This window comes from Protomyctophum parallelum (genome assembly GCF_964188405.1).
Source record: "Protomyctophum parallelum genome assembly, chromosome: 18".
Classification (NCBI taxonomy): Eukaryota; Metazoa; Chordata; class Actinopteri; order Myctophiformes; family Myctophidae; genus Protomyctophum; species Protomyctophum parallelum.
The window spans coordinates 45,339,386-45,366,287 of NC_139716.1; the positions used below are offsets into that span (position 1 = coordinate 45,339,386).

Genomic DNA, 26,902 nt, shown 5'->3' on the forward strand with positions numbered 1-26,902 from the left:
CACACACACACACACACACACACACAGACTCGTCAATGTTTGGGACTTAATGCTGTGGCGCTGACAGCCAATCAGCGAGCCTCGTTCGGGCCATTTAAACAGCGAGTCCCGGCCAGCCGCGCAGGGATACCATGGGAGTGCGCTCGTTTGTCTCCACGGGAGGATGGTTGGTACTCATGGCCCGGGCGGAGTTAGTACATTTCCCCATAGTTCTTCCGTCACGTACATTCGCCACAGTGCGGTGTCAGGCTGGAAGGTGAATCCAACGCACCCTGACATGACCACACTACTATAGAATCCAACCTCTCTGGTGGACGCACACACACACACACACACACACACACACACACACACACACACACACACACACACACACACACACACACACACACACACACACACACACACACACACGCACACGCACACGCACACGCGCACACGCACATACGCACGCACGCACATACGCACGCACGCACACACTCATAATACTTAAAATATTATTGTGTGACATTGTAATTTGCACATTTAGAAGAACACACAGAACATTTTAAAATATGTGGTAATGAATTGATTGATTGAATACTTTATTAACAGTTTGCAGGTCTAACGCAAGAAAGCACTATGGCTTGTTTCCATTAGGCTCCTTCATGTTCAATTAATCTGATCTGAGTGGCTCAGAGCCTCTGAGGGAGACGTGAGTTCCAATCCCGGAAGTTATTAATCTGGAGAGTTTGAGTACCGTATGATACAATTTTATAGCCTTATTGTAGATGCATTGTATGATGCGTGTGCGTACGCGTGTGTGTGTGTGTGTGTGTGTGTGTGTGACAGGGCTTGTCACAATGCTGAACCTCCTCCAACTGTATATACTTTATGTTTACACAATGCTGTACCTCCTCCAACTGTATTACTTTATGTTTACACAATGCTGTACCTCCAACTGTATATACTTTATGTTTACACAATGCTGTACCTCCAACTGTATATACTTTATGTTTACACAATGCTGTACCTCCAACTGTATATACTTTATGTTTACACAATGCTGTACCTCCAACTGTATATACTTTATGTTTACACAATGCTGTACCTCCAACTGTATATACTTTATGTTTACACAATGCTGTACCTCCAACTGTATTACTTTATGTTTACACAATGCTGTACCTCCAACTGTATTACTTTATGTTTACACAATGCTGTACCTCCTCCAACTGTATATACTTTATGTTTACACAATGCTGTACCTCCAACTGTATTACTTTATGTTTACACAATGCTGTACCTCCTCCAACTGTATATACTTTATGTTTACACAATGCTGTACCTCCAACTGTATATACTTTATGTTTACACAATGCTGTACCTCCAACTGTATATACTTTATGTTTACACAATGCTGTACCTCCTCCAACTGTATATACTTTATGTTTACACAATGCTGTACCTCCTCCAACTGTATATACTTTATGTTTACACAATACTGTACCTCCAACTGTATTACTTTATGTTTACACAATGCTGTACCTCCAACTGTATATACTTTATGTTTACACAATGCTGTACCTCCTCCAACTGTATATACTTTATGTTTACACAATGCTGTACCTCCTCCAACTGTATATACTTTACACTTTTTCAACAGTTTTTATTGTATTTTGACACTTGCTTTGGCAATGTAAACATATGTTTTCTCATGCCAATAAAGCTCATTTGAATTCAATTTGAATTGAGTGGGTCAGGTCAAAAAAGAATAATAGAAAAATACAAATACATCTCTGAAAAACGTGACAAATGTGGAATATTTCTTACTTTATTATTATTAATATTTTTTTAACAACACACATCTTGTATGAGGGTCCTTGGCACAAAATACAATTTACAATGTAGGTCTTTTTTAGCAGACACTTTTAATCCAGAACGATTTACAGTAAGCAAGAACAAAACATGGTAAATGTAGGGTCCATGACGGGGTCCTTGACATGTGAGAATCACTGGTTTAAAGTTTAAACGCCCAACAGTAAGCAAGAACAAAACATGGTAAATGTAGGGTCCATGACGGGGTCCTTGACATGTGAGAATCACTGGTTTAAAGTTTAAACGCCCAAATAAGGAACTATATTTTAGAAACAAGCCCAAAAAACCGCTCTCAAAGGGCACCTACGGACGGCTGCAATTCGAAACTGGCCCCCGTAAAATCTGAATCCCTCCCACCGCCCCCCCCTTTTCCCCTCACTGTATATGTTTCTTTTCCCTTTTTGCTTCCTTTATGATTAATTCCTGTTCTGTTCTTTAACTACACGTACATAGAAGTGTCTATTTGTACGTCTCTAAATGTTTTGATGAATTGAACATGGTGGACCCTGTTGTAAACAAGTGTAATGATTAATTGGGTCGTCCACTCACAGTTAACAGTCTTTGTATTGAGTTTGTGCTTGAAATGTACTGTAAGTCTGCAAACTGTTAATAAATATTTCAATCAATCAATCAAAAACCCGCAATCCGCAACCACCAATAATTTACAATAAACTTTACAGAAAGATAAGCCCAAAGTCGCTTATAATAAGCAGACATGGCAACACTGGTATAGACACCCATGCATGTGTGGAGTTATCTAATAATAATCATAATCATTAAATCAAATCAGGCTGAATTATTTGCTCATCTGTGAACCTGTGTTTTCTTGACTATTAAAAAACAAATCAATATTTTGGGGGTTTTACTGCCCCCCCCCCCCCCCCCATTGAATAATTATTATCTTTTATTTTATTTATTTTGTATTTCTTGTTTCACAGTTTTTTGTTCTTTGCATTATAAAAGTGTCTTATAAGGATGTTATATACTGTGTTATACATTATGTCCTGCAGGTACTCATGTTTACATGTGAAAGAGAACATATTACTCCAGTTTTGGCTTCACTGCACTGGCTTCCGGTTGTTTTTAGGATTGATTTTAAAATTATTTTACTTGTCTATAAAGCTCTCAATGGTCTCGCACCTTCCTACCTACATGACTGCCTGCCTAAATATGTCCCAAACCGCCCGCTAAGGTCTTCCACTGCTGGCCTGCTCGCTTTGCCTAAAAAATACGGGGAAGCAGCTTTTTGCTTCTACGGGCCGTCGGCATGGAACAAGCTCCCACTGTACCTTCGTCAGGCAGCCTCTGTAGACATTTTTAAAGCTCAGCTCAAGACCCACTTCTACAACATTGCTTTTAATTGATATTTTCTTTTTTCTTTTTTGTTATTCATGTCCTCACTGTACTGCATTACGGCTTGGTTTTTTTTTATGTCGTTGCCTTGCTTTTCTTTTTTTCTCCATTGTTCTGTAAAGCACTTTGAGCTGCATTTCATGTCATGAAAGGTGCTATACAAATAAAGTTTTATTATTATTTATTAAATGTACCCATTCTGCTTTATAACTGTTTATAATAAATACTTCAATCAATCAGTCTACTCTACTCTACTTGGTACAGATAGATAGTAGTCCTTTTAGGGTGGTTGTATTCAATTCAATTTCAATTCAAAGGAGCTTTATTGGCATGGGAAAACAAACATTTACATTGCCAAAGCAAGTGTCACAATATAATAAAAATAAAAAAAACAGTTGAAAATGTGTATAAAGTATATACAGTTGGAGAGGCTACAGCATTTAGTAAACAGAGGCTATCAGCTATGTCACATTCCATCGTTATAACAGCTTATAAAGCTTTTTATTTTTTTACAAAATAGCAGCAAAAAAATCCAGCAATCTATAAAATCTGGCAACAACACTGTCTGGGGCGGTGGGGCTAGTTTCTCCGGCGGACGCGCACACACCCAGTGTAGTCCAGCAGCAGGACCAGATCACTCCCTCAGTCCCTCCTCGCTCCCTCCGCCGCTCAGTGAGACTCAGAGAGAGAGAGAGAGAGAGTTCTTCTTATCAACACAACAAGAGACATTTTGGACCCCTATTTCGGACCTTAAAAACCCTATTTCGGACCTTAAAAACCCTATTTTGGACCTTAAACCCCCTATTTTGGACCTTTTTGGACCTTAAAAACCCTATTTTGGACCATTTTGGACCTTAAAAACCCTATTTCGGACCTTTTTGGGAATATATAAACCCCCTTACTAAATACAATGCAGCCATGACGAGCCTCCACCACCACCACCAGCAGCACCACGGCCCCGGCCCCCGGCTCCCCGGCCCCCGGCTCCCCGGCCTGGGCCTCGGCCTCCCCGCCGTGCCGGAGTTCCTGGCCCCGCCGGAGTGCCCGGTGTTCGAGCCCAGCCGGGAGGAGTTCCAGGACCCGTTCTCCTACATCAACAAGATCCGGGCTATCGCCGAGAGGCACGGCATCTGCAAGATACGGCCTCCGCCCGTGAGTTAATCACTAAACTGTGTTCTAAAGCTTTTAAAAACGACCTTAAAAGGGGGTTTGGTGGAGTTTAAATGGTAGTTTGTGTTTGTTGTTTGTTGTTGTTTTGGGTGGAGAGACGAAGCTAATTGAAGCTAACGCGGCTAATCCAACATGGCGGCCGGTTTGGATTGCAGTTGGAGAAAAAAAAAGCTCGAGCTCACAGGAAAAGAAAAAAGCAGATCTACAAACTAACAACCCGTCGCTGTCACTGGGTTGTTAGTTTGTAGATCTGCTTTTTCTTTTTTTATAGCTTTTTTTTATAAGCTTTTTTTTTTATAGCTTTTTTTATAAGCTTTATATAAGCTTTATAAGCTTTTTTTTTAATAGCTTTTATAATCTGATTTTTCTTTTTTATAGCTTTTTTTCTCTCTTTTCTTTCTCAAGTTTATTTTTTGCATTTCAACCTTTTTTAATTTTCTTCCTCTAAATAAATAAAACCCCGAACAAGAAAACTTAATTCATTCAGATTCTAAAAGGTGCTTTAATAAAACTATTTAAAAAAAAATATATATACACACTTTATTAATTATTATATATGTTAAATATCGTTTGAATACAATAAAGAAATGTTTACAAAAAAGGAAAAATAAGATGTGAGAGTTTTATCTGCTCTGCTGCTGTCATTTTAACATTTTCAACTGAGAGACAAAAGTTTATATTTTATATAATTCCAAACACAGTAATTGTCAGAAGCACTGTTTACTAATTATTATTATTATTATTATTCTCTCACCAAAAATAGACCCTAAAGTTTCGTCGTGTTTTTTTTGCTAAAGAAGGTTAACAATGTTTTGGTTCTGTTATTAAAACGTTGCATAAATAAATAAAATAAACGGTTGCTTCCTGGATGAATTGAGCCACGGAAGGAAATTAAACATAAATAAATGCCATATAATAATTTGTATGCCAAATGTTTATGCCTTCGCCTCGCGCAGTTAAATCCATTTAACATAATTAATACCTTTCCACGAAGTAGAAGTCGTGTGTGTGTGTGTGTGTGTGTGTGTGTGTGTGTGTGTGTGTGTGTGTGTTTATAACGTTAACTTGTGGTGGGACCAACTAGGCCCAATGTTTCTAAGGCCGTTGTTTGGGTGTCAGTTATAACGTTAATCTTAGCGTCGTGGCCATCTGTTTGTTTATGGTATAGTGGAGATGGACAGACACAGCACATATATTAACGTTCATTGTTGGTTTTTGGTTTCTGTCGTTATTGCCAAACGTTGCATCTTAATGTAAGACTCTAGGATTTGTATTTTCTTGCGTCGACAACGGTGGAGGATTATTTTGACCAGAGAGAGGGGTGACGTTATGGGTTTTTAGGCCTGCTAGTGCTCTGCTCTCCTCTCCTCTCCTCTCCTGTCCTCCTGTGTGTTAGACCAGTCCTCTCCTCTCCTCTCCTCTCCTCCTGTCCTGTGTGTTAGACCAGTCCTCTCCTCTCCTCTCCTCTCCTCCTGTCCTGTGTGTTAGACCAGTCCTCTCCTCTCCTCTCCTCCTGTCCTGTGTGTTAGACCAGTCCTCTCCTCTCCTCTCCTCCTGTCCTGTGTGTTAGACCAGTCCTCTCCTCTCCTCTCCTCTCCACTCCTGTGTGTTAGACCAGTCCTCCCCTCCTCTCCTCTCCTCTCCTGTGTGTTAGACCAGTCCTCCTCTCCTCTCCTCTCCTCTCCTCTCCTCTCCTCTCCTCTCCTCTCCTCTCCTCTCCTCTCCTCTCCTCTCCTCTCCTCTCCTCAGTTCCATGCTGTGTTGACGTTTGTACCATTAACAGAGATGACGGGTAAATGTTGGTCAAAATAACAATTCTTCTACATTCTCAACTTGTGTAGTCTTCTTGTAAATTAACTTAATTAAGTAATGCAGATATTTGACAGTCATTTAACTCTTGAGAGTGTAAAATGAAACCAAATGGACCCGTATGTGTCCGTTTGCTTTCATATAACACTCTTTAAGAGTTAAGGGTCCATTTGGTTAGCAACTCTCCCATCATTTAGATGGGGACCACCTGGGACCGCCTCAGGGACCGCTGGTTGAAAACCCACTGTGTTAGACGATAGAATTGACTTTTCCTATTGGTAGTTTCTCTAGTCTCGGGCGAGTGTTTCTTGTGACCGATACAGATACTGATGAAATGTTGCAGATTTTAATATTTCCAAAATGATTATATGTCAAAAACGCACGTCAAATCTCTCCCTGTGTGTGTGTGTGGAGGAGGAAGAGGAGAATGTTTAGGCCTGTTACAAAGATGCAATGCAACATGACTACGGTATATAACTATTTATCTGAAAACATACCTGTATCAGTATGACTACGGTATATAACTATTTATCTGAAAACATACCTGTATCAGTATGACTACGGTATATAACTATTTATCTGAAAACATACCTGTATCAGTATGACTACGGTATATAACTATTTATCTGAAAACATACCTGTATCAGTATGACTACGGTATATAACTATTTATCTGAAAACATACCTGTATCAGTATGACTACGGTATATAACTATTTATCTGAAAACATACCTGTATCAGTATGACTACGGTATATAACTATTTATCTGAAAACATACCTGTATCAGTATGACTACGGTATATAACTATTTATCTGAAAACATACCTGTATCAGTATGACTACGGTATATAACTATTTATCTGAAAACATACCTGTATCAGTATGACTACGGTATATAACTATTTATCTGAAAACATACCTGTATGTATTAACCCATTCTGGGGCGGGAACCCCTTTTTGGTGTTAGCATCATGTCGTGCTTTAGCTATTGAAAAATAGCAGATCTACAAGCTCATAGCATGCCACCGAGTGGCGCGCTACGAGCTTGTAGGTCTGCTATTTTTGAAAAATCGAAGGACGGCTGACATGGAAACATAGCTTTTTCAGAAAACTGTCAGGATGTAGAAGACATTTTTAGAATCTGATCTCAGGTCAGAATGAAAACTGTCAGGATGTAGAAGACATTTGTAGAATCTGATCTCAGGTCAGAATGAAAACTGTCAGGATGTAGCCTCGATAGCCAGGCTTTCATTTCGTCTGCGCGAAAGATGAAAGCCTGGAAAAAGCCGTGGGCTGAACAAGTCTAAAAGTGGGAGTCAACCCTTCCGGGTGGGCGTCGCTCTAAATGATGTGACGTAGCGCTGCACTAGGGGGGAGAGGAGGGGCCGGGGGTGACGGACAGATCGATGAGATCCAATCAGGGTGCGCGCATTTCTGAGGCGCGACCCGCCCCTCTAGACGAGAAATGTCTCGCTCTGGGTCAGGCTAGTCAGGATGTAGAAGAACATTTGTAGAATCTGATCTCGGGTCAGAATGAAAACTGTCAGGATGTAGAAGACATTTGTAGAATCTGATCTCAGGTCAGAATGAAAACTGTCAGGATGTAGAAGACATTTGTAGAATCTGATCTCAGGTCAGAATGAAAACTGTCAGGATGTAGAAGACATTTGTAGAATCTGATCTCAGGTCAGAATGAAAACTGTCAGGATGTAGAAGACAATTGTTGAATCTGATCTCAGGTCAGAATGAAAACTGTCAGGATGTAGAAGACATTTGTAGAATCTGATCTCAGGTCAGAATGAAAACTGTCAGGATGTAGAAGACAATTGTTGAATCTGATCTCGGGTCAGAATGAAAACTGTCAGGATGTAGAAGACATTTGTAGAATCTGATCTCAGGTCAGAATGAAAACTGTCAGGATGTGGAAGACATTTGTAGAATCTGATCTCAGGTCAGAATGGGTTAAAGCATTATGTTATACTGTAGCTGTAGAAAAACAGTGAAAATGCTGCACGAATCTTTGAATATATTCTTTCAGAGCGAACGTTTTTAACCCATATCTTTGCTTCTGAGGGGTTCCGGGAATAACACATTTTCAGATGGGGGGGGGGTCGATTACATATCATTTTTGGGGTCCTTGACATGAAATATTAAGCACAAACTGTCAGGATTTAGAAGACTTTTTATTTTTAAATGTATTTCGACGTCAGGCCTGAATGGGTTAAGTTTGAGTTGTTGTATTGTCAGGTCAAAATAATGCCATAATACATTTATAGCTGCTCCAAGCTATACCACATTCCCTCCTGATCACCCCTCACTTCACACACTTTTTTTCATTTCATATCAAAGCAGGGAATCATAGCTTCAAATGGACATATTGGTTGTTCAGTTTGACCCACCAGTTTTGGAGATATGGCTTATAGAGTAATGTCTGGCAGAGAAACAGTGAGTTGAGAAAACAGGCTTGAAAGGTTCACTTCTGTGGTCTCTAACATTACAATAGCTACATGTTTAAGCATTTTCTTCATATTTACATGTCAATTTCAGCTTTGACACTTATTTCAGACTTGCTGTAGTATGTGAAGAGTCTGCCTGTGCTAAAAAAGTCTTTCTCCTCTGGTGAAAAGCTGGAATGTGCGCGATGGCAGTCTCTCAGTCAAATCTGGTCACTATTATTAACGCATTTGGGCCTGACGTCGAAAAAAAAATGTTTTTATTTTTAATTATTTTTTTCTGAAAAACATCATGTTTCTATATCAATGGTTCTCAATATTTCATGTCAAGCACCCCAAAAATTCATTGTAATTGGCCTCCGCCCCCCATCTGAAAATATGTAGTTCCAGGGACCCCTCAGAAGCAAAGATTTGAGTTAAAAAAAAGTTCGCTCTTAAAGAATATATATTCAAATATTTGCACTGCATTTTCCCGATTTTTCAATAGCTAAATTACATATAACATTATAAACAATGTTTAACCCATTCTGAACAGGAACCCATTTTGGTGTTAGCATCATGTCATGCTTTATCTATTGAAAAATAGCAGATCTACAAGCTCATAGCGCGCCACCGAGTGTGGGATCACTGGTTAGACTGGCATAGTGTCGACCCCTTACCCCTGTGTGGGATCACTGGTTAGACTGGCATAGTGTCGACCCCTTACCCCTGTGTGGGATCACTGGTTAGACTGGCATAGTGTTAACCCCTTCCTTACCCCTGTGTGGGATCACTGGTTAGACTGGCATAGTGTTAACCCCTTCCTTACCCCTGTGTGGGATCACTGGTTAGACTGGCATAGTGTCGACCCCTTACCCCTGTGTGGGATCACTGGTTAGACTGGCATAGTGTCGACCCCTTACCCCTGTGTGGGATCACTGGTTAGACTGGCATAGTGTCGACCCCTTACCCCTGTGTGGGATCACTGGTTAGACTGGCATAGTGTTAACCCCTTCCTTACCCCTGTGTGGGATCACTGGTTAGACTGGCATAGTGTTAACCCCTTCCTTACCCCTGTGTGGGATCACTGGTTAGACTGGCATAGTGTCGACCCCTTACCCCTGTGTGGGATCACTGGTTAGACTGGCATAGTGTCGACCCCTTACCCCTGTGTGGGATCACTGGTTAGACTGGCATAGTGTTAACCCCTTCCTTACCCCTGTGTGGGATCACTGGTTAGACTGGCATAGTGTTAACCCCTTCCTTACCCCTGTGTGGGATCACTGGTTAGACTGGCATAGTGTTAACCCCTTCCTTACCCCTGTGTGGGATCACTGGTTAGACTGGCATAGTGTCGACCCCTTACCCCTGTGTGGGATCACTGGTTAGACTGGCATAGTGTCGACCCCTTACCCCTGTGTGGGATCACTGGTTAGACTGGCATAGTGTCGACCCCTTACCCCTGTGTGGGATCACTGGTTAGACTGGCATAGTGTCGACCCCTTACCCCTGTGTGGGATCACTGGTTAGACTGGCATAGTCTCGACCCCTTACCCCTGTGTGGGATCACTGGTTATACTGGCATAGTGTCGACCCCTTACCCCTGTGTGGGATCACTGGTTAGACTGGCATAGTGTCGACCCCTTACCCCTGTGTGGGATCACTGGTTAGACTGGCATAGTGTCGACCCCTTACCCCTGTGTGGGATCACTGGTTAGACTGGCATAGTGTTAACCCCTTACCCCTGTGTGGGATCACTGGTTAGACTGCCATATTCACCGATACCGATATGACAGATACGGGCCGATACTGATTCCTTTCCGGTACCGATCCAGTATCGGGACTTCTCTAAATAGACACACAATGACTTGCAGACGGTCTGCTCCTCACCGTGTTCCCATAATGGATCTACTGATACTAGTGTTTTATTCACGGTCGTGTCGGTAGACTCCGTCTGTGCTCGTGCTCGCCGGCCGTATAATTCTCATGTCGAGGCGTCCCAGAGCCAGAGACACACCAGGTGTTGTTTTTTTGTTTTTTTTAAGATATTTGTTTTGCGGCTTACGCCTTTTATTGATTTTTGAAGGGACAGACAGTAGGCTGACAGGAAACGGGAGAGAGATGGGGGGATGACATGCAGTAAAGGCCGTGTCGGGTCCGGGAGTCGAACCCGCGGCACACTGCGACTGGATTACCAGTCCGGTGCCCAGACCGTTACGCTACGGCCTGGGCTACACCAGGTGTTGTTGTGTTCAGTTCAGTTCAGATGACGCAAAACTGATTTGAAACAAAGTCGTTTCTGTCGCAACTATTTCAGATTTTTAGAGGTTCCCCAAAAGGTGATCTAGCAGTTCAGATCACAAAGGCTGTGCTAGCCTGGTAGACCGCATGACAGGTCCCTAAAGGATATTTAATTATTTTTTAATATATTAACCCATTTTGGGGCGGGAACCCCTTTTGGTGTCAGCATTATGTTATGCTTTAGCTATTGAAAAATAGCAGACCTACAAGCTCGTAGCGCGCCACCGAGTGGCGCGCTACGAGCTTGTAGGTCTGTTTTTTTTATTTTTATCGAAGAACGACTGACATAGAAACATAGCTTTTTACAGAAAACTGTCAGGATGTAGAAGAACATTTTTAGAATCTGATCTCAGGTCAGATTGGGTTAAAATAAAAAACTAACTATTTTTGGCATCCGCCACTTGGATTAAAGGTGACTTGATTGATTGACATCAAAAGGGGTCGTTTGTGTCTGCTCAAACACGGGTGACAGCCGGAATGTAGACGGCACCCTGGTGAGCAGTGTGGGTTATAGCGCCCCCATGAGGAGGGGAGCAGTGTGGGTTATAGCGCCCCCACGAGGAGGTGAGCAGTGTGGGTTATAGCGCCCCCATGAGGAGGGGAGCAGTGTGGGTTATAGCGCCCCCACGAGGAGGTGAGCAGTGTGGGTTATAGCGCCCCCATGAGGAGGTGAGCAGTGTGGGTTATAGCGCCCCCATGAGGAGGGGAGCAGTGTGGGTTAGTGCCCCCAGCCTGTGTCCTCCATGAGGAGGAGGCCCAAAAACCTTCGGTGAGGCCTTTAGGGGGGCCATTCGAGCCGCAAGTGGAGCCTGCAGTTCTACCGTTACCCGGGTGGAGCCTGCAGAACCTCAAGAATCCACCACTCCTGAATGAAGTGTCTGGTTCTGGGAGTCTGGTGCAACGCACAGTTCCTCGCTGTGCTCCCACAGAGCCTAGTCCCTCCATGTGCCAGAATGGTACCTCTCAGTCCCGGCAGAGTAGTTCCGGAGTGGTTCCAAAGGATTGTGCGGCCCTGGTCTTTCCCTAGTGGGACTGATCGAGGGTAGCCTCGATATCCAGGCTTTCATTTTGTCTGCGCGAAAAATGAAAGCCTGGATTTACGCATGGGCTGCACTGGTCTAAAAGTGGGATCGCGCTAAATGATGTGAGGGTAGCTACTGGGACGTAAGTCGGGACTTAATCACTCCCGGCTGGGTCACCTGAGTGAGGGGTATGATGTTGGAGAGACCCGAAACCCCGATGACCTTGGGATACATCACTGAGGATACGTCCCAGGTGATGACCTTGGGATACATCACTGAGGATACGTCCCAGGTGATGACCTTGGGATACATCACTGAGGATACGTCCCAGGTGATGACCTTGGGATACATCACTGAGGATACGTCCCAGGTGATGACCTTGGGATACATCACTGAGGATACGTCCCAGGTGATGACCTTGGGATACATCACTGAGGATACGTCCCAGGTGATGACCTTGGGATACATCACTGAGGATACGTCCCAGGTGATGACCTTGGGATACATCACTGAGGATACGTCCCAGGTGATGACCTTGGGATACATCACTGAGGATACGTCCCAGGTGATGACCTTGGGATACATCACTGAGGATACGTCCCAGGTGATGACCTTGGGATACATCACTGAGGATACGTCCCAGGTGATGACCTTGGGATACATCACTGAGGATACGTCCCAGGTGCATCCATGCCATGTATTTTAGTTTCGTTCTAATAATATATGTATTATTAGTATATTCTCTAGGACAGGTTAACGATATGGTTTTGTTGTTTGTCGTTTCTCCTCACAGGAATGGCAGCCACCGTTCGCCTGCGATGTGGACAGACTGCAGTTCACACCACGCATCCAGAGACTCAACGAACTGGAGGTATTTAGGATTTATTCTTATTAATAATTATTAATTATTACACGTATACAAAGGCTCGATGAGTTGGACGTTTTGGGGTCCTTGCCATGAAAAGGTTTTCAAAAATGTAAACAAAAAAAAGCCACCACTCTGCTGAAGGATTTAGCCATTCATTAACCCATTCTGACCTGAGATCAGATTCATACGATGTTTCCACTGGACACACACTGGTCTGATTAACCCATTCTGACCTGAGAACAGATTCTAAAAATGTCAGTCGTTCTTCGATTAAAAAAAAAATAGCAGACCTACAAGCTCGTAGCGCGCCACTCGGTGGCGCGCTATGAGCTTGTAGATCTGCTATTTTTAAATAGCTAAAGCACGACATGATGCTGACACCAAAACGGGTGCCCGGTCAGAATGGGTTAAACAAAACAAACACACTAATATATTAGTTAGAATGAACGGTAATTATACGGGGGGGGGGGGGGGGGGGGGGGGGGCAAGTGTACTTGCCCGACGGGCAACCCCTGAATAGAACACAAGTTTAGAATCATCATTTTCACTGACAAAAACAAATGGAAACTAAATGAAAATTAAGCTACGATGACTAAAACTAAGACTAAATATACTGACAATTTCGTTGACAAATAAAAACTAAAATGTTAGTAAGGGACTAGTGGACAAGAGATCCAGTATAAGTCATTTTACACTTGGTTGCATGCTGAAAAATAGCTGATCTACAAGCTCACAACGCGTCGCAACACGTTGCTATTTTCAGCAAGTGTAAAAACACTCATTACGACGGCATCAAGACCCGCCAAAATACATTTTAGTCGACTAAATCAACTAGATTTAGTCGACTAAAATCTTATGACATTTAGTCGACTAAAACTAGACTAACACTAAGACATTCCATTCCAGGTGACTAAAATGTGACTAAAACTAAATGAAGTTTCAGTCCAAAGACTATGACTAAAACTAAATGAAGTTTCAGTCCAAAGACTATGACTAAAACTAAAATAGAAATTTGCTGCCAAAAACAACACTGACACACAGTAAAATAGTATTTTATCGCGTTTTTACCATGAATCTAATTCAGTGTTCAAGGCTGAGATTGGAATAAATCGGTTATGGATGCAATGAACTCTACTGCTGAGAATAGGACTCTTTAGTTCACACTGTAACTAAACATTAAAGTCCCGTTTTGCTCCAGTCTATATAAACGTTACAAATTACCACTTTGTTTTTTAACCCATTATTATTATGTAATACTTTAGCTATTGAGAAATAGCAGATCTACAAGCTCATAGCGCCGCACCGAGTGGCGCGCTATTAGCTTGTAGATCTGCTATTTTTCGTGAAAATGTGGCGCAAATCTTTTGAAATATTCTTTCAGAGCGAAATGTTTTAAACCCATTTTAGGTGGGAACCCCTGTTGGTGTTAGCATTATGTTATGCTTTATCTATTGAAAAATAGCAGATCTACAAGCTCATAGCACGCCACCGAGCTTGTAGGTCTGCTATTTTTGAAAAATTCAAGAACGACTGACATAGAAACATAGCTTTTTCAGAAAACTGTCAGGATGTAGAAGACATTTTTAGAATATGAAAATGAAAATGAAATGAAAATGATGATATGGCGCAAATCTTTTGAAATATTCTTTCAGAGTGAAATGTTTTAAACCCATTTTAGGTGGGAACCCCTGTTGGTGTTAGCATCATGTCGTGCTTTAGCTATTGAAAAATAGCAGATCTACAAGCTCATAGCGCGCCACCGAGTGGCGCGAAGATCGAAGAGCGACTGACATCGAAGACATTTGTAGAATCTGATCTCGGGTCAGAATGAAACCTGTCAGGATGTAAAAGACATTATTAGAATCTGATCTCAGGTCAGAATGAAACCTGTCAGGATGTAGAAGACATTATTAGAATCTGATCTCAGGTCAGAATGAAACCTGTCGGGATGTAGAAGACATTATTAGAATCTGATCTCAGGTCAGAATGAAAACTGTCAGGACGGAGAAGACATTAGAATCTGATCTCAGGTCAGAATGGGTGTGGTCTCATTCTGTCTGTCCATCCTCGTCGTCGCGTCACATTTAGTTGGTTGCCAAAAAAGAAAAGCCTGCATTTGGTTCTTTGATGGAGTGTTTTTTTTCTAATAGCCATGACGCCACATCAAATGCAGGATATGGCATTACATTTATAATTGCTCTTATTTATCTAGGAAGTCGATGACATTAAATCAAATGTCGTCAATGCAAAGGTCACCGAGGCGAAGGTCGGCGCTAGTCAGCCCTCGCTGACTGTCTTTGACTTTCCTTCTGAAGCGTGTCATTAGATTAACCCGTTCTGACCTGAGATCAGATTCTAAAAAATGTCTTCTAAATCCTGACAGTTTTCTGAAAAAGATATGTTTCTGTGTCAGTCGTTCTTCGACTTTTCAAAAAATAGCAGATCTACAAGCTCGTAGCGCGCCACTCGGTGGCGCGCTATGAGCTTGTAGATCTGCTATTTTTCAATAGCTAAAGCATAGCATGATGCTAACACCAAAAGGGGTTCCCGTCCCAAAATAGCTTAAACTAGAACTGCACTCTGTCGAGTGCATACTTGCTTGTTGCACACTAGTAGGCCATAAATGGCCAACTAGTGCGCAAGCAGAGCGCGCAAGTACATTCGACCTCTACAAACTGTCAAATCTCAGTTTCTCTGTGAAGGAACGTTTGAAATGTTGAATTATTAGGTTTAACTATTTGCTACCTATACCTACTTTATGCATGTAACGTAATGACTACTTGTGCCTGATACGGCAGTGCTGCCAGATTACATAATATATAAAAATATCGTCATTACGTCACCATCGAAAACCAATTACACTCTGGATCCTTTAATCCACATCTTTATTACGTCATCATTGAGAGGCTAGTCATACAGATGTATGTAATCTGGCACCACTGCCGTATCGGGCACAGTTTGCTGGGACGGTGCGTACGCATCAAAAGTGGCGGGACGGCTGGGACGGTGCATACGAGCCCCGGGCGAAACTATTACTTTCGCGCTCTGCTTGCCCAAGTAATAACAACCTTTATCCTCTTTGTGTTTTAGACTCAGACTAGAGTTAAACGGGTTAAATAATAACCTTTATTCTCCTTGTGTTTTAGGCTCAGACTAGAGTTAAACGGGTTAAATAATAACCTTTATTCTCCTTGTGTTTTAGGCTCAGACTAGAGTTAAACGGGTTAAATAATAACCTTTATTCTCCTCCTTGTGTTTTAGACTCAGACTAGAGTTAAACGGGTTAAATAATAACCTTTATTCTCCTTGTGTTTTAGGCTCAGACTAGAGTTAAACGGGTTAAATAACAACCTTTATTCTCCTCCTTGTGTTTTAGGCTCAGACTAGAGTTAAACGTGTTAAATAATAACCTTTATTCTCCTCCTTGTGTTTTAGACTCAGACTAGAGTTAAATGGGTTAAATAATAACCTTTATTCTCCTCCTTGTGTTTTAGGCTCAGACTAGAGTTAAATGGGTTAAATAATAACCTTTATTCTCCTCCTTGTGTTTTAGGCTCAGACTAGAGTTAAACGGGTTAAATAACCTTTATTCTCCTCCTTGTGTTTTAGACTCAGACTAGAGTTAAATGGGTTAAATAATAACCTTTATTCTCCTCCTTGTGTTTTAGGCTCAGACTAGAGTTAAACGGGTTAAATAACCTTTATTCTCCTCCTTGTGTTTTAGACTCAGACTAGAGTTAAATGGGTTAAATAATAACCTTTATTCTCCTCCTTGTGTTTTAGGCTCAGACTAGAGTTAAACGGGTTAAATAATAACCTTTATTCTCCTCCTTGTGTTTTAGGCTCAGACTAGAGTTAAACGGGTTAAATAATAACCTTTATTCTCCTTGTGTTTTAGGCTCAGACTAGAGTTAAACGGGTTAAATAATAACCTTTATTCTCCTTGTGTTTTAGGCTCAGACTAGAGTTAAATGGGTTAAATAATAACCTTTATTCTCCTTGTGTTTTAGGCTCAGACTAGAGTTAAACGGGTTAAATAATAACCTTTATTCTCCTCCTTGTGTTTTAGACTCAGACTAGAGTTAAATGGGTTAAATAACAACCTTTATTTTCCTCCTTGTGTTTTAGACTCAGACTAGAGTTAAATGGGTTAAATAATAACCTTTATTCTCCTTGTGTTTTAGGCTCAGACTAGAGTTAAATGGGTTAAATAATAACCTTTATTCTCCTCCTTGTGTTTTAGGCTCAGACTAGAGTTAAACGGGTTAAATAACCTTTATTCTCCTCCTTGTGTTTTAGACTCAGACTAGAGTTAAATGGGTTAAATAATAACCTTTATTCTCCTCCTTGTGTTTTAGGCTCAGACTAGAGTTAAACGGGTTAAATAATAACCTTTATTCTCCTTGTGTTTTAGGCTCAGACTAGAGTTAAACGGGTTAAATAATAACCTTTATTCTCCTCCTTGTGTTTTAGACTCAGACTAAAGTTAAACGGGTTAAATAATAACCTTTATTCTCCTTGTGTTTTAGGCTCAGACTAGAGTTAAATGGGTTAAATAATAACCTTTATTCTCCTCCTTGTGTTTTAGGCTCAGACTAGAGTTAAACTCAACTTTCTGGATCAAATCGCCAAGTTCTGGGAGCTTCAAGGATGCACTCTGAAGATCCCCCACGTGGAGAGAAAGATCCTGGACCTGTACCAACTCAACAAGGTACGTTAGACTGATCCTGGATCTGTACCAACTCAACAAGGTACGTTAGACTGATCCTGGACCTGTACCAACTCAACAAGGTACGTTAGACTGATCCTGGACCTGTACCAACTCAACAAGGTACGTTAGACTGATCCTGGACCTGTACCAACTCAACAAGGTACGTTAGACTGATCCTGGACCTGTACCAACTCAACAAGGTACGTTAGACTGATCCTGGACCTGTACTAGAGACTGATCCTGGATCTGTACTAGAGACAGATCCTGGATCTGTACTAGAGACAGATCCTGGATCTGTACTAGAGACAGATCCTGGATCTGTACTAGAGACAGATCCTGGACCTGTACTAGAGACAGATCCTGGACCTGTACTAGAGACTGATCCTGGACCTGTACTAGAGACTGATCCTGGACCTGTACTAGAGACTGATCCTGGACCTGTACCAGCTCAACAAGGTACTTTAGACTGATCCTGGATCTGTACATTTTTTAATAGTTCAAATGTCCAGTCTATAAGCTCACAACGTGTTAATGTAGATTGGCTAGTTGAACTATTCAAAAATGTTTTTCAAAATAGTAAAAAAAAACGAAAATAGAGCCCTATGACTAAAACTAAAATCACAATAACTGATGATGAAAATAGAGCCCTATGACTAAAACTAAAATCACAATAACTGATGATGAAAATAGAGCCCTATGACTAAAACTAAAATCACAATAACTGATGATGAAAATAGAGCCCTTTGACTAAAACTAAAATCACATAACTGAAGATGAAAATAGAGCCCTATGACTAAAACTAAAATCACAATAACTGAAGATGAAAATAGAGCCCTTTGACTAAAACTAAAATCACAATAACTGAAGATGAAAATAGAGCCCTATGACTAAAACTAAAATCACAATAACTGAAGATGAAAATAGAGCCCTATGACTAAAACTAAAGTCACAATAACTGAAGATGAAAATAGAGCCCTTTGACTAAAACTAAAATCACAATAACTGAAGATGAAAATAGAGCCCTTTGACTAAAACTAAAATCACAATAACTGAAGATGAAAATAGAGCCCTTTGACTAAAACTAAAATCACAATAACTGAAGATGAAAATAGAGCCCTATGACTAAAACTAAAATCACAATAACAGATGAAAATAGAGCCCTTTGACTAAAACTAAAATCACAATAACTGATGAAAATAGAGCCCTTTGACTAAAACTAAAATCACAATAACTGAAGATGAAAATAGAGCCCTATGACTAAAACTAAAATCACAATAACTGAAGATGAAAATAGAGCCCTTTGACTAAAACTAAAATCACAATAACAGATGAAAATAGAGCCCTTTGACTAAAACTAAAATCACAATAACTGATGATGAAAATAGAGCCCTATGACTAAAACTAAAATCACAATAACTGAAGATGAAAATAGAGCCCTATGACTAAAACTAAAATCACAATAACTGATGATGAAAATAGAGCCCTTTGACTAAAACTAAAATCACAATAACTGAAGATGAAAATAGAGCCCTTTGACTAAAACTAAAATCACAATAACTGAAGATGAAAATAGAGCCCTTTGACTAAAACTAAAATCACAATAACTGAAGATGAAAATAGAGCCCTTTGACTAAAACTAAAATCACAATAACTGAAGATGAAAATAGAGCCCTATGACTAAAACTAAAATCACAATAACTGAAGATGAAAATAGAGCCCTATGACTAAAACTAAAATCACAATAACTGAAGATGAAAATAGAGCCCTATGACTAAAACTAAAATCACAATAACTGATGATGAAAATAGAGCCCTATGACTAAAACTAAAATCACAATAACTGATGATGAAAACATGCACAATGCAACAACACTACAACACTGGAATATATTTCTACTTTTTTCTATATATTTGGCCACAAGGCCCTTAAATATGTATGTGCACTGTTGTTCTTAAATACTGTTTTTTAATTTTGATGGCTTTTTTATGGTTAAATCACTGTTTTACTTTATTTATTTCACTGTTCAACAGCGTTTTCTCCATAGCCACCTCTTACATTATCTAGACTGCTGGTAGTAACGGGTTATTACATGTCATATGGTACCCTGTCATTGGCTTATTGAGAGCCCAACCTGTATATAGGACATGCCCAAATGCTACCACTCATGACTCTGATGAAGACCGCAATGTGGAAACGTTAGTCGTTTTGTATACTCAGCACCTACATAAAAGGCTCTAAATGTCCGTGCTGCTCCAGTCTCTTCTCCTTATGCAACTTTGATGTCCTTATTGCACCTGTGGGCGGCGGTGGCTCAGGGGTAGAGTGCCTGGACGGTAACCGTAAGGTTGCCAGTTCGAACCCGGGCTCCCCCAGAGTTACTGTCGAAGTGTCCTTGAGCAAGACACTGAACCCCTAATTGCTCCCGATGTGCTGGTTGGTGCCTTGCATGGTTTCCGCTGCCATCGGTGTGTGAATGTGTGTGTGAATGGGTGAATGTAATGCACAATCTCTGTAAAGCGCCTTGGATAAAGGCGCTATATAAATGCACCATTTACCATTCACCATTTTACCTGTGAAGCACCGGATCAGCCGTTTCAGGCTTGAGGCGCGTTGGTAGACTCCCTTTCTATCTGGAATATATTTCTGTTTCTTGTTCAATTTGTTGGACATTTGACACAAAACCTACGTTGTTTCCAGAAAACTAAATGAGCTAAACATTGAAAACATACACAATGCTGCTCTATACTGTGTTATACTGGAATGTATCCTGGTGATTGCATGATATAATGCATGATATATTCAAAATCGTCCATAACAATCGGTCTCAAAATAATCCAGATTGTCTTCACAGATATTGATGATGCAATTTACAAAGTTGTGTCGTCAACGACTTGACTTTTGTTCTGTGCATTTCTAACGTTTGAAGGCGGCATAATAACCTTTATAATATCGGCAGATATGACCCTGCAAATAATCGTAGATCAGATATCGGTCGTCATTTCATAATCGTGCACCCCTAGATATATTATCTGTTTTTACGTTTCCAGTTGGTCGATGAAGAAGGAGGCTTTGAGATGGTGTCAACCAGTGTTTTTGGCAGCAAATTTCTATTTTAGTTTTAGTCATATAGTCTCCTGAATAGTTTTCACTTAGTCTTAGTCACATTTTAGTCACCTGGAATGTATTAGTGCTAGTCTAGTTTTAGTCGACTAAATCTACAGGTGATTTAGTCGACTGAAATTTATTTTTGCGGCCCTTGTTGCCGTCATAATGACTTATTTTACCCTTGATCTTGTAGATCAGCTATTTTCAGCACGCAACCAAGTGTAAAATGACTTATACTGGATCTCTTGTCCACTAGTCCCTTCCTAACATTTTAGTCTAGTTTTTTTTTGTTGACGAAATTGTCAGTATATTTAGTCTTAGTTTTAGTCACCATAGCATAGTTTTAATTTAGTTTACATTTAGTTTTCTTCAGTGGAAAAAGGTAGTCGACGAACATTTTTCGTCTTAGTTTTAGTCGACGAAAACAACACTGGTGTTGAATATTCATGATGTATTTATTATATTGTTTCCAGTTGGTGTGAATATTCATGATGTATTTATTATATTGTTTCCAGTTGGTGTGAATATTCATGATGTATTTATTACATTGTTTCCAGTTGGTGTGAATATTCATGATGTATTTATTATATTGTTTCCAGTTGGTGTGAATATTCATGATGTATTTTATTATATTGTTTCCAGTTGGTGTGAATATTCATGATGTATTTATTATATTGTTTCCAGTTGGTGTGAATATTCATGATGTATTTATTATATTGTTTCCAGTTGGTGTGAATATTCATGATGTATTTTATTATATTGTTTCCAGTTGGTGTGAATATTCATGATGTATTTATTATATTGTTTCCAGTTGGTGTGAATATTCATGATGTATTTATTATATTGTTTCCAGTTGGTGTGAATATTCATGATGTATTTATTATATTGTTTCCAGTTGGTGGAGGAGGAAGGGGGATTTGAGACGGTGTGCAGAGACCGGCGCTGGAGTAAGATCTCTGTGAAGATGGGCTTCGCGTCGGGGAAGGCCATCGGATCGCACCTCAGGGCTCACTACGAACGCATCCTGTACCCCTACAACCTGTTCAGGACCGGGGCCAATCTACCCGTAGGTTACAACCACACTACACCACACTATACCACACTACGAACGCATCCTGTACCCCTACAACCTGTTCAGGACCGGGGCCAATCTACCCGTAGGTTACAACCACACTACACCACACTATACCACACTACGAACGCATCCTGTACCCCTACAACCTGTTCAGGACCGGGGCCAATCTACCCGTAGGTTACAACCACACTACACCACACTACACCACACTACACCACACTACGAACGCATCCTGTACCCCTACAACCTGTTCAGGACCGGGGCTAATCTACCCGTAGGTTACAACCACACTACACCACACTACACCACACTACGAACGCATCCTGTACCCCTACAACCTGTTCAGGACCGGGGCCAATCTACCCGTAGGTTACAACCACACTACACCACACTACACCACACTACGAACGCATCCTGTACCCCTACAACCTGTTCAGGACCGGGGCCAATCTACCCGTAGGTTACAACCACACTACACCACACTACACCACACTAAACCACACTACACCACACTACACCACACTACACCACACTACACCACACTACACCACACTACGAACGCATCCTGTACCCCTACAACCTGTTCAGGACCGGGGCCAATCTACCCGTAGGTTACAACCACACTACACCACACTATACCACACTACACCACACTACACCACACTACGAACGCATCCTGTACCCCTACAACCTGTTCAGGACCGGGGCTAATCTACCCGTAGGTTACAACCACACTACACCACACTACACCACACTACGAACGCATCCTGTACCCCTACAACCTGTTCAGGACCGGGGCTAATCTACCCGTAGGTTACAACCACACTACACCACACTATACCACACTACACCACACTACGAACGCATCCTGTACCCCTACAACCTGTTCAGGACCGGGGCTAATCTACCCGTAGGTTACAACCACACTACACCACACTACACCACACTACACCACACTACGAACACATCCTGTACCCCTACAACCTGTTCAGGACCGGGGCTAATCTACCCGTAGGTTACAACCACACTATACCACACCAAACCACACTACGAACCCCTGGAACAACATATTTTGAGGGCGGCCAAATACATGTAATTTTGGGGGTCTTTGACATGAAAAACTTTGAGAACGTTGAGAGAAAAGTTAAACATTATAATAACTTGTGGTTGAGTTTGGAACAAAATGGACGCTTGAAATGAACTGGATACTTTGTATGTGTTATGGCTGGTTTCACGACCTCACAAAGCAGACTCATGGGCCTTGTGAATTCTGGTTTCACGACCTCACAAAGCAGACTCATGGGCCTTGTGAATTCTGGTTTCACGACCTCACAAAGCAGACTCATGGGCCTTGTGAATTCTGGTCTCACGACCTCACAAAGCAGACTCATGGGCCTTGTGAATTCTGGTCTCACGACCTCACAAAGCAGACTCATGGGCCTTGTGAATTCTGGTTTCACGACCTCACAAAGCAGACTCATGGGCCTTGTGAATTCTGGTCTCACGACCTCACAAAGCAGACTCATGGGCCTTGTGAATTCTGGTCTCACGACCTCACAAAGCAGACTCATGGGCCTTGTGAATTCTGGTTTCACGACCTCACAAAGCAGACTCATGGGCCTTGTGAATTCTGGTTTCACGACCTCACAAAGCAGACTCATGGGCCTTGACAGAATCTTAACCAGTTCTCTCTTGGCCTGATGACGATCGCAGCCTAATTCTAATGTGCTCCTCGTGGCTGCTTCCCTTGTTCTAGTGTCCCCACCGTCACCACCACCACAACAGAATGCATTGCTCTTCCCTTGTTCTAGTGTCCCCACCGTCACCACCACCACAACAGAATGCATTGCTCTTCCCTTGTTCTAGTGTCCCCACCACAACAACAACAACAACAGAATGCATTGCTCTGGACATTCACCCAGATGCAACTCAGCCAAAAGGTGATTGTTACGCACCATGACAATTCAGGAGCACGCAAGCAACCGTTCCTCACCCAGGAATCAGCCCAGCTCCTAATCCAGACAACAGTCTTGTCAAAACTCGACTATTGTAACTCCCTCCTTACTGGCCTACCAGCATGTGCACTTAAGCCTCTCCAGCTGATCCAAAATGCCGCAGCTCGCTTGGTCTTCAACCAGACAAAGTTCTCACATGACTCCCCCCTGCTCCGCTCCCTCCACTGGCTCCCGGTCGCTGCCCGCACAGAATACAAAACTCTGATGCTGGCATTCAAAGCAACCAAAGGTATGGCTCCCCCATATCTTGCAAGTATGATTGAACCCTACAAACCCTCCCGCGCACTCAGATCAGCCAACGCAGGGAAGCTGGAAGTACCCTCACTAAAAACGCCGGGACAACGCTCCACACGTCCCAAACTCTTCTCCCTTCTGGCTCCAAAACTGTGGAATGCACTTCCCATTGCAGTCAGAACTGCAGCATCACTCCCAATCTTCCACCGTAGACTGAAAACCCACCTTTTCAGACTCCATCATGGCCCATAGCACTTACCCTAACCCCTTAAATAGCATTTCTGTTGACTTAGATAGCATTTGACACAGACTTATAGCACGTTATGTAGACAGCACTATAATTGTATTGTATATAGTCATAGCACGCCATAATACATATGTATAGCATAGTAGTAAATATGTATAGTTTATATGTATAGTGTATGTATAGTTTCATTATATAGATATTCCACTGTTACTTTCTTAGCTTACGCATGTTTCATGATAAATGCTTTTATGTGATGTATTCCCATGCTTTTTGTTCTTGCTTAATGTAAGTCGCTCTGGATTAAGAGCGTCTGCTAAATGCCTACATTGTAAATTGTAAATTGTTCACACTGAGAGAACATGTGGGAGCAGAGCGACGGAGACAGGCTGAAGTCAAGGCCCCGTTCACACTGAGAGAACATGTGGAGCAGAGCGACTGAGACGGGCTGCAGTCAAGGCCCCGTTCACACTGAGAGAACATGTGGTGCAGAGCGACGGAGACAGGCTGAAGTCAAGGCCCCGTTCACACTGAGAGAACATGTGGAGCAGAGCAACTGAGACGGGCTGAAGTCAAGGCCCCGTTCACACTGAGAGAACATGTGGGAGCAGAGCAACTGAGACGGGCTGCAGTCAAGGCCCCGTTCACACTGAGAGAACATGTGGAGCAGAGCGACGGAGACGGGCTGAAGTCAAGGCCCCGTTCACACTGAGAGAACATGTGGAGCAGAGCGACTGAGACAGGCTGAAGTCAAGGCCCCGTTCACACTGAGAGAACATGTGGAGCAGAGCGACTGAGACAGGCTGAAGTCAAGGCCCCGTTCACACTGAGAGAACATGTGGAGCAGAGCGACTGAGATAGGCTGAAGTCAAGGCCCCGTTCACACTGAGAGAACATGTGGAGCAGAGCGACTGAGATAGGCTGAAGTCAAGGCCCCGTTCACACTGAGAGAACATGTGGAGCAGAGCGACGGAAGCCCATCACACACCGGGTGCGCAGCGACTCGGCACAGGCGTTGCTGTGCGGTAACGCCTGGAAAATAGAACTGGTTTCTATCGGAGCGTCAGGCGAGGCGTCAGCGCGCGTCGGACGCCGCCGGTGTGCGATAGGTTCATTGAAAATAACGGAGGCGGCTGTTTTGACGCGGGGCGTTCGCAGACGGTGTGTGGGGGGCTTCAGACAGGCTGAAGTCAAGGCCCCGTTCACACTGAGAGAACATGTGGTGCAGAGCGACTGAGACAGGCTGAAGTCAAGGCCCCGTTCACACTGAGAGAACATGTGGAGCAGAGCGACGGAGACAGGCTGAAGTCAAGGCCCTGTTCACACTGAGAGAACATGTGGGAGCAGAGCGACGGAGACAGGCTGAAGTCAAGGCCCTGTTCACACTGAGAGAACATGTGGGAGCAGAGCGACGGAGACAGGCTGAAGTCAAGGCCCCGTTGTTCACACTGTCTCCATGATGTGTTTTCTCCCACAGAAGGCGACCTTGACCAACGACAAGAAGGACAAGGTGTACAAGCCTCACGACCTTCCTCAGCGCCAGTCTGTGCAGCCGGTGGAGACCTGCAGCATCGCCCGACGCTCCAAGAGGGTCCGAGCAGAGGTGGGTTCTGTTTGGAGGGACACAAGTGTGTGTGTGTGTGTGTGTGTGTGTGTGTGTGTGTGTGTGTGAGCGTGAATGGGTGAATGTAATGCACAATCTATGTAATGTGCCTTGGATAAAGGCACTATATAAATGCACCATTTATGAAACATTCTATATGCATTTATCAATTCTTCACTGTCTGTCTCTCTCTGTCTGTCTCACTGCCTGTCTGTCTCTCTCTCTGTCTCTCTACCTGTCTCTCTGTCTGTCTGTCTGTCTGTCTCTCTGCCCGTCTGTCTGTCTCTCTCTGTGTCTCTCTGTCTCTCTGTCTGTCTGTCTCTGTCTCTCTACCTGTCTCTCTGCCTGTCTGTCTGTCTACCTGTCTCTGTCTGTCTGTCTCTGCCTGTCTCTCTGTCTGTTTGTCTCTCTGCCTGCCTGTCTGTCTGTCAGATGGGATCTGTTAAAACCGAGCCGGATGACGAAGACTGCGAGAACCGTCCTAATCTCAGGAGGAGGATGGGGATCTATGTGGCCAAGCCTGAGCCCGGTAAGAAGAGAGAGTTGGAACTGTAGAGTGGTTCTGATGTATTTAACCCATTTGGGGGCGGGAACCCCTTTTGGTGTTGGCATTATGTTATGCTTTAGCTATTTGAGCTTGTAGGTCTGCTATTTTTTTTTAATGGAAGAACCACTGACATAGAAACATAGCTTTTTCAGAAAACTGTCGGGATGTAGAAGACATTTATAGAATCTGATCCCCAGGTCAGAATGGGTTAATATTCTGAACTGTGTTGACACCTACACAATGTTAGGTCATGGTCCGTAACCTCTGTGTTGACACCTACACAATGTTGGGTCATGGTCCATAACCTCTGTGTGGACACCTACACAATGTTGGGTCATGGTCCGTAACCTCTGTGTGGACACCTACACAATGTTGGGTCATGGTCCGTAACCTCTGTGTGGACACCTACACAATGTTGGGTCATGGTCCGTAACCTCTGTGTGGACACCTACACAATGTTGGGTCATGGTCCATAACCTCTGTGTGGACACCTACACAATGTTGGGTCATGGTCCATAACCTCTGTGTGGACACCTACACAATGTTGGGTCATGG

The 26,902-nt window shown here is 42.5% G+C and overlaps 2 protein-coding genes across 2 annotated transcripts in view; one reads left to right on the forward strand and one right to left on the reverse strand.

Moving 5' to 3' along the window:
• The window catches only part of kdm5ba (lysine demethylase 5Ba), a gene marked incomplete at its 5' end in the record, with an annotated part of 62,161 nt that extends 61,953 nt beyond the window's left edge, over positions 1-208 (reverse strand). The window contains one exon of the mRNA XM_083789621.1: positions 131-208. Coding sequence (XP_083645747.1) covers positions 131-208 — 78 coding nt within the window. The remainder of the gene's footprint in view (positions 1-130) is intronic.
• A 3,831-nt stretch (positions 209-4,039) lies between these two features.
• LOC310876177 (lysine-specific demethylase 5B-like) overlaps positions 4,040-26,902 on the forward strand; it is a gene marked incomplete at its 3' end in the record, with an annotated part of 41,711 nt that continues 18,848 nt past the window's right edge. Inside the window, exons 1-6 of the mRNA XM_083789622.1 lie at positions 4,040-4,362; positions 12,739-12,816; positions 17,402-17,524; positions 21,525-21,695; positions 25,675-25,800; positions 26,233-26,329. Coding sequence (XP_083645748.1) covers positions 4,129-4,362; positions 12,739-12,816; positions 17,402-17,524; positions 21,525-21,695; positions 25,675-25,800; positions 26,233-26,329 — 829 coding nt within the window. The 5' untranslated portion in view covers positions 4,040-4,128. The remainder of the gene's footprint in view (positions 4,363-12,738; positions 12,817-17,401; positions 17,525-21,524; positions 21,696-25,674; positions 25,801-26,232; positions 26,330-26,902) is intronic.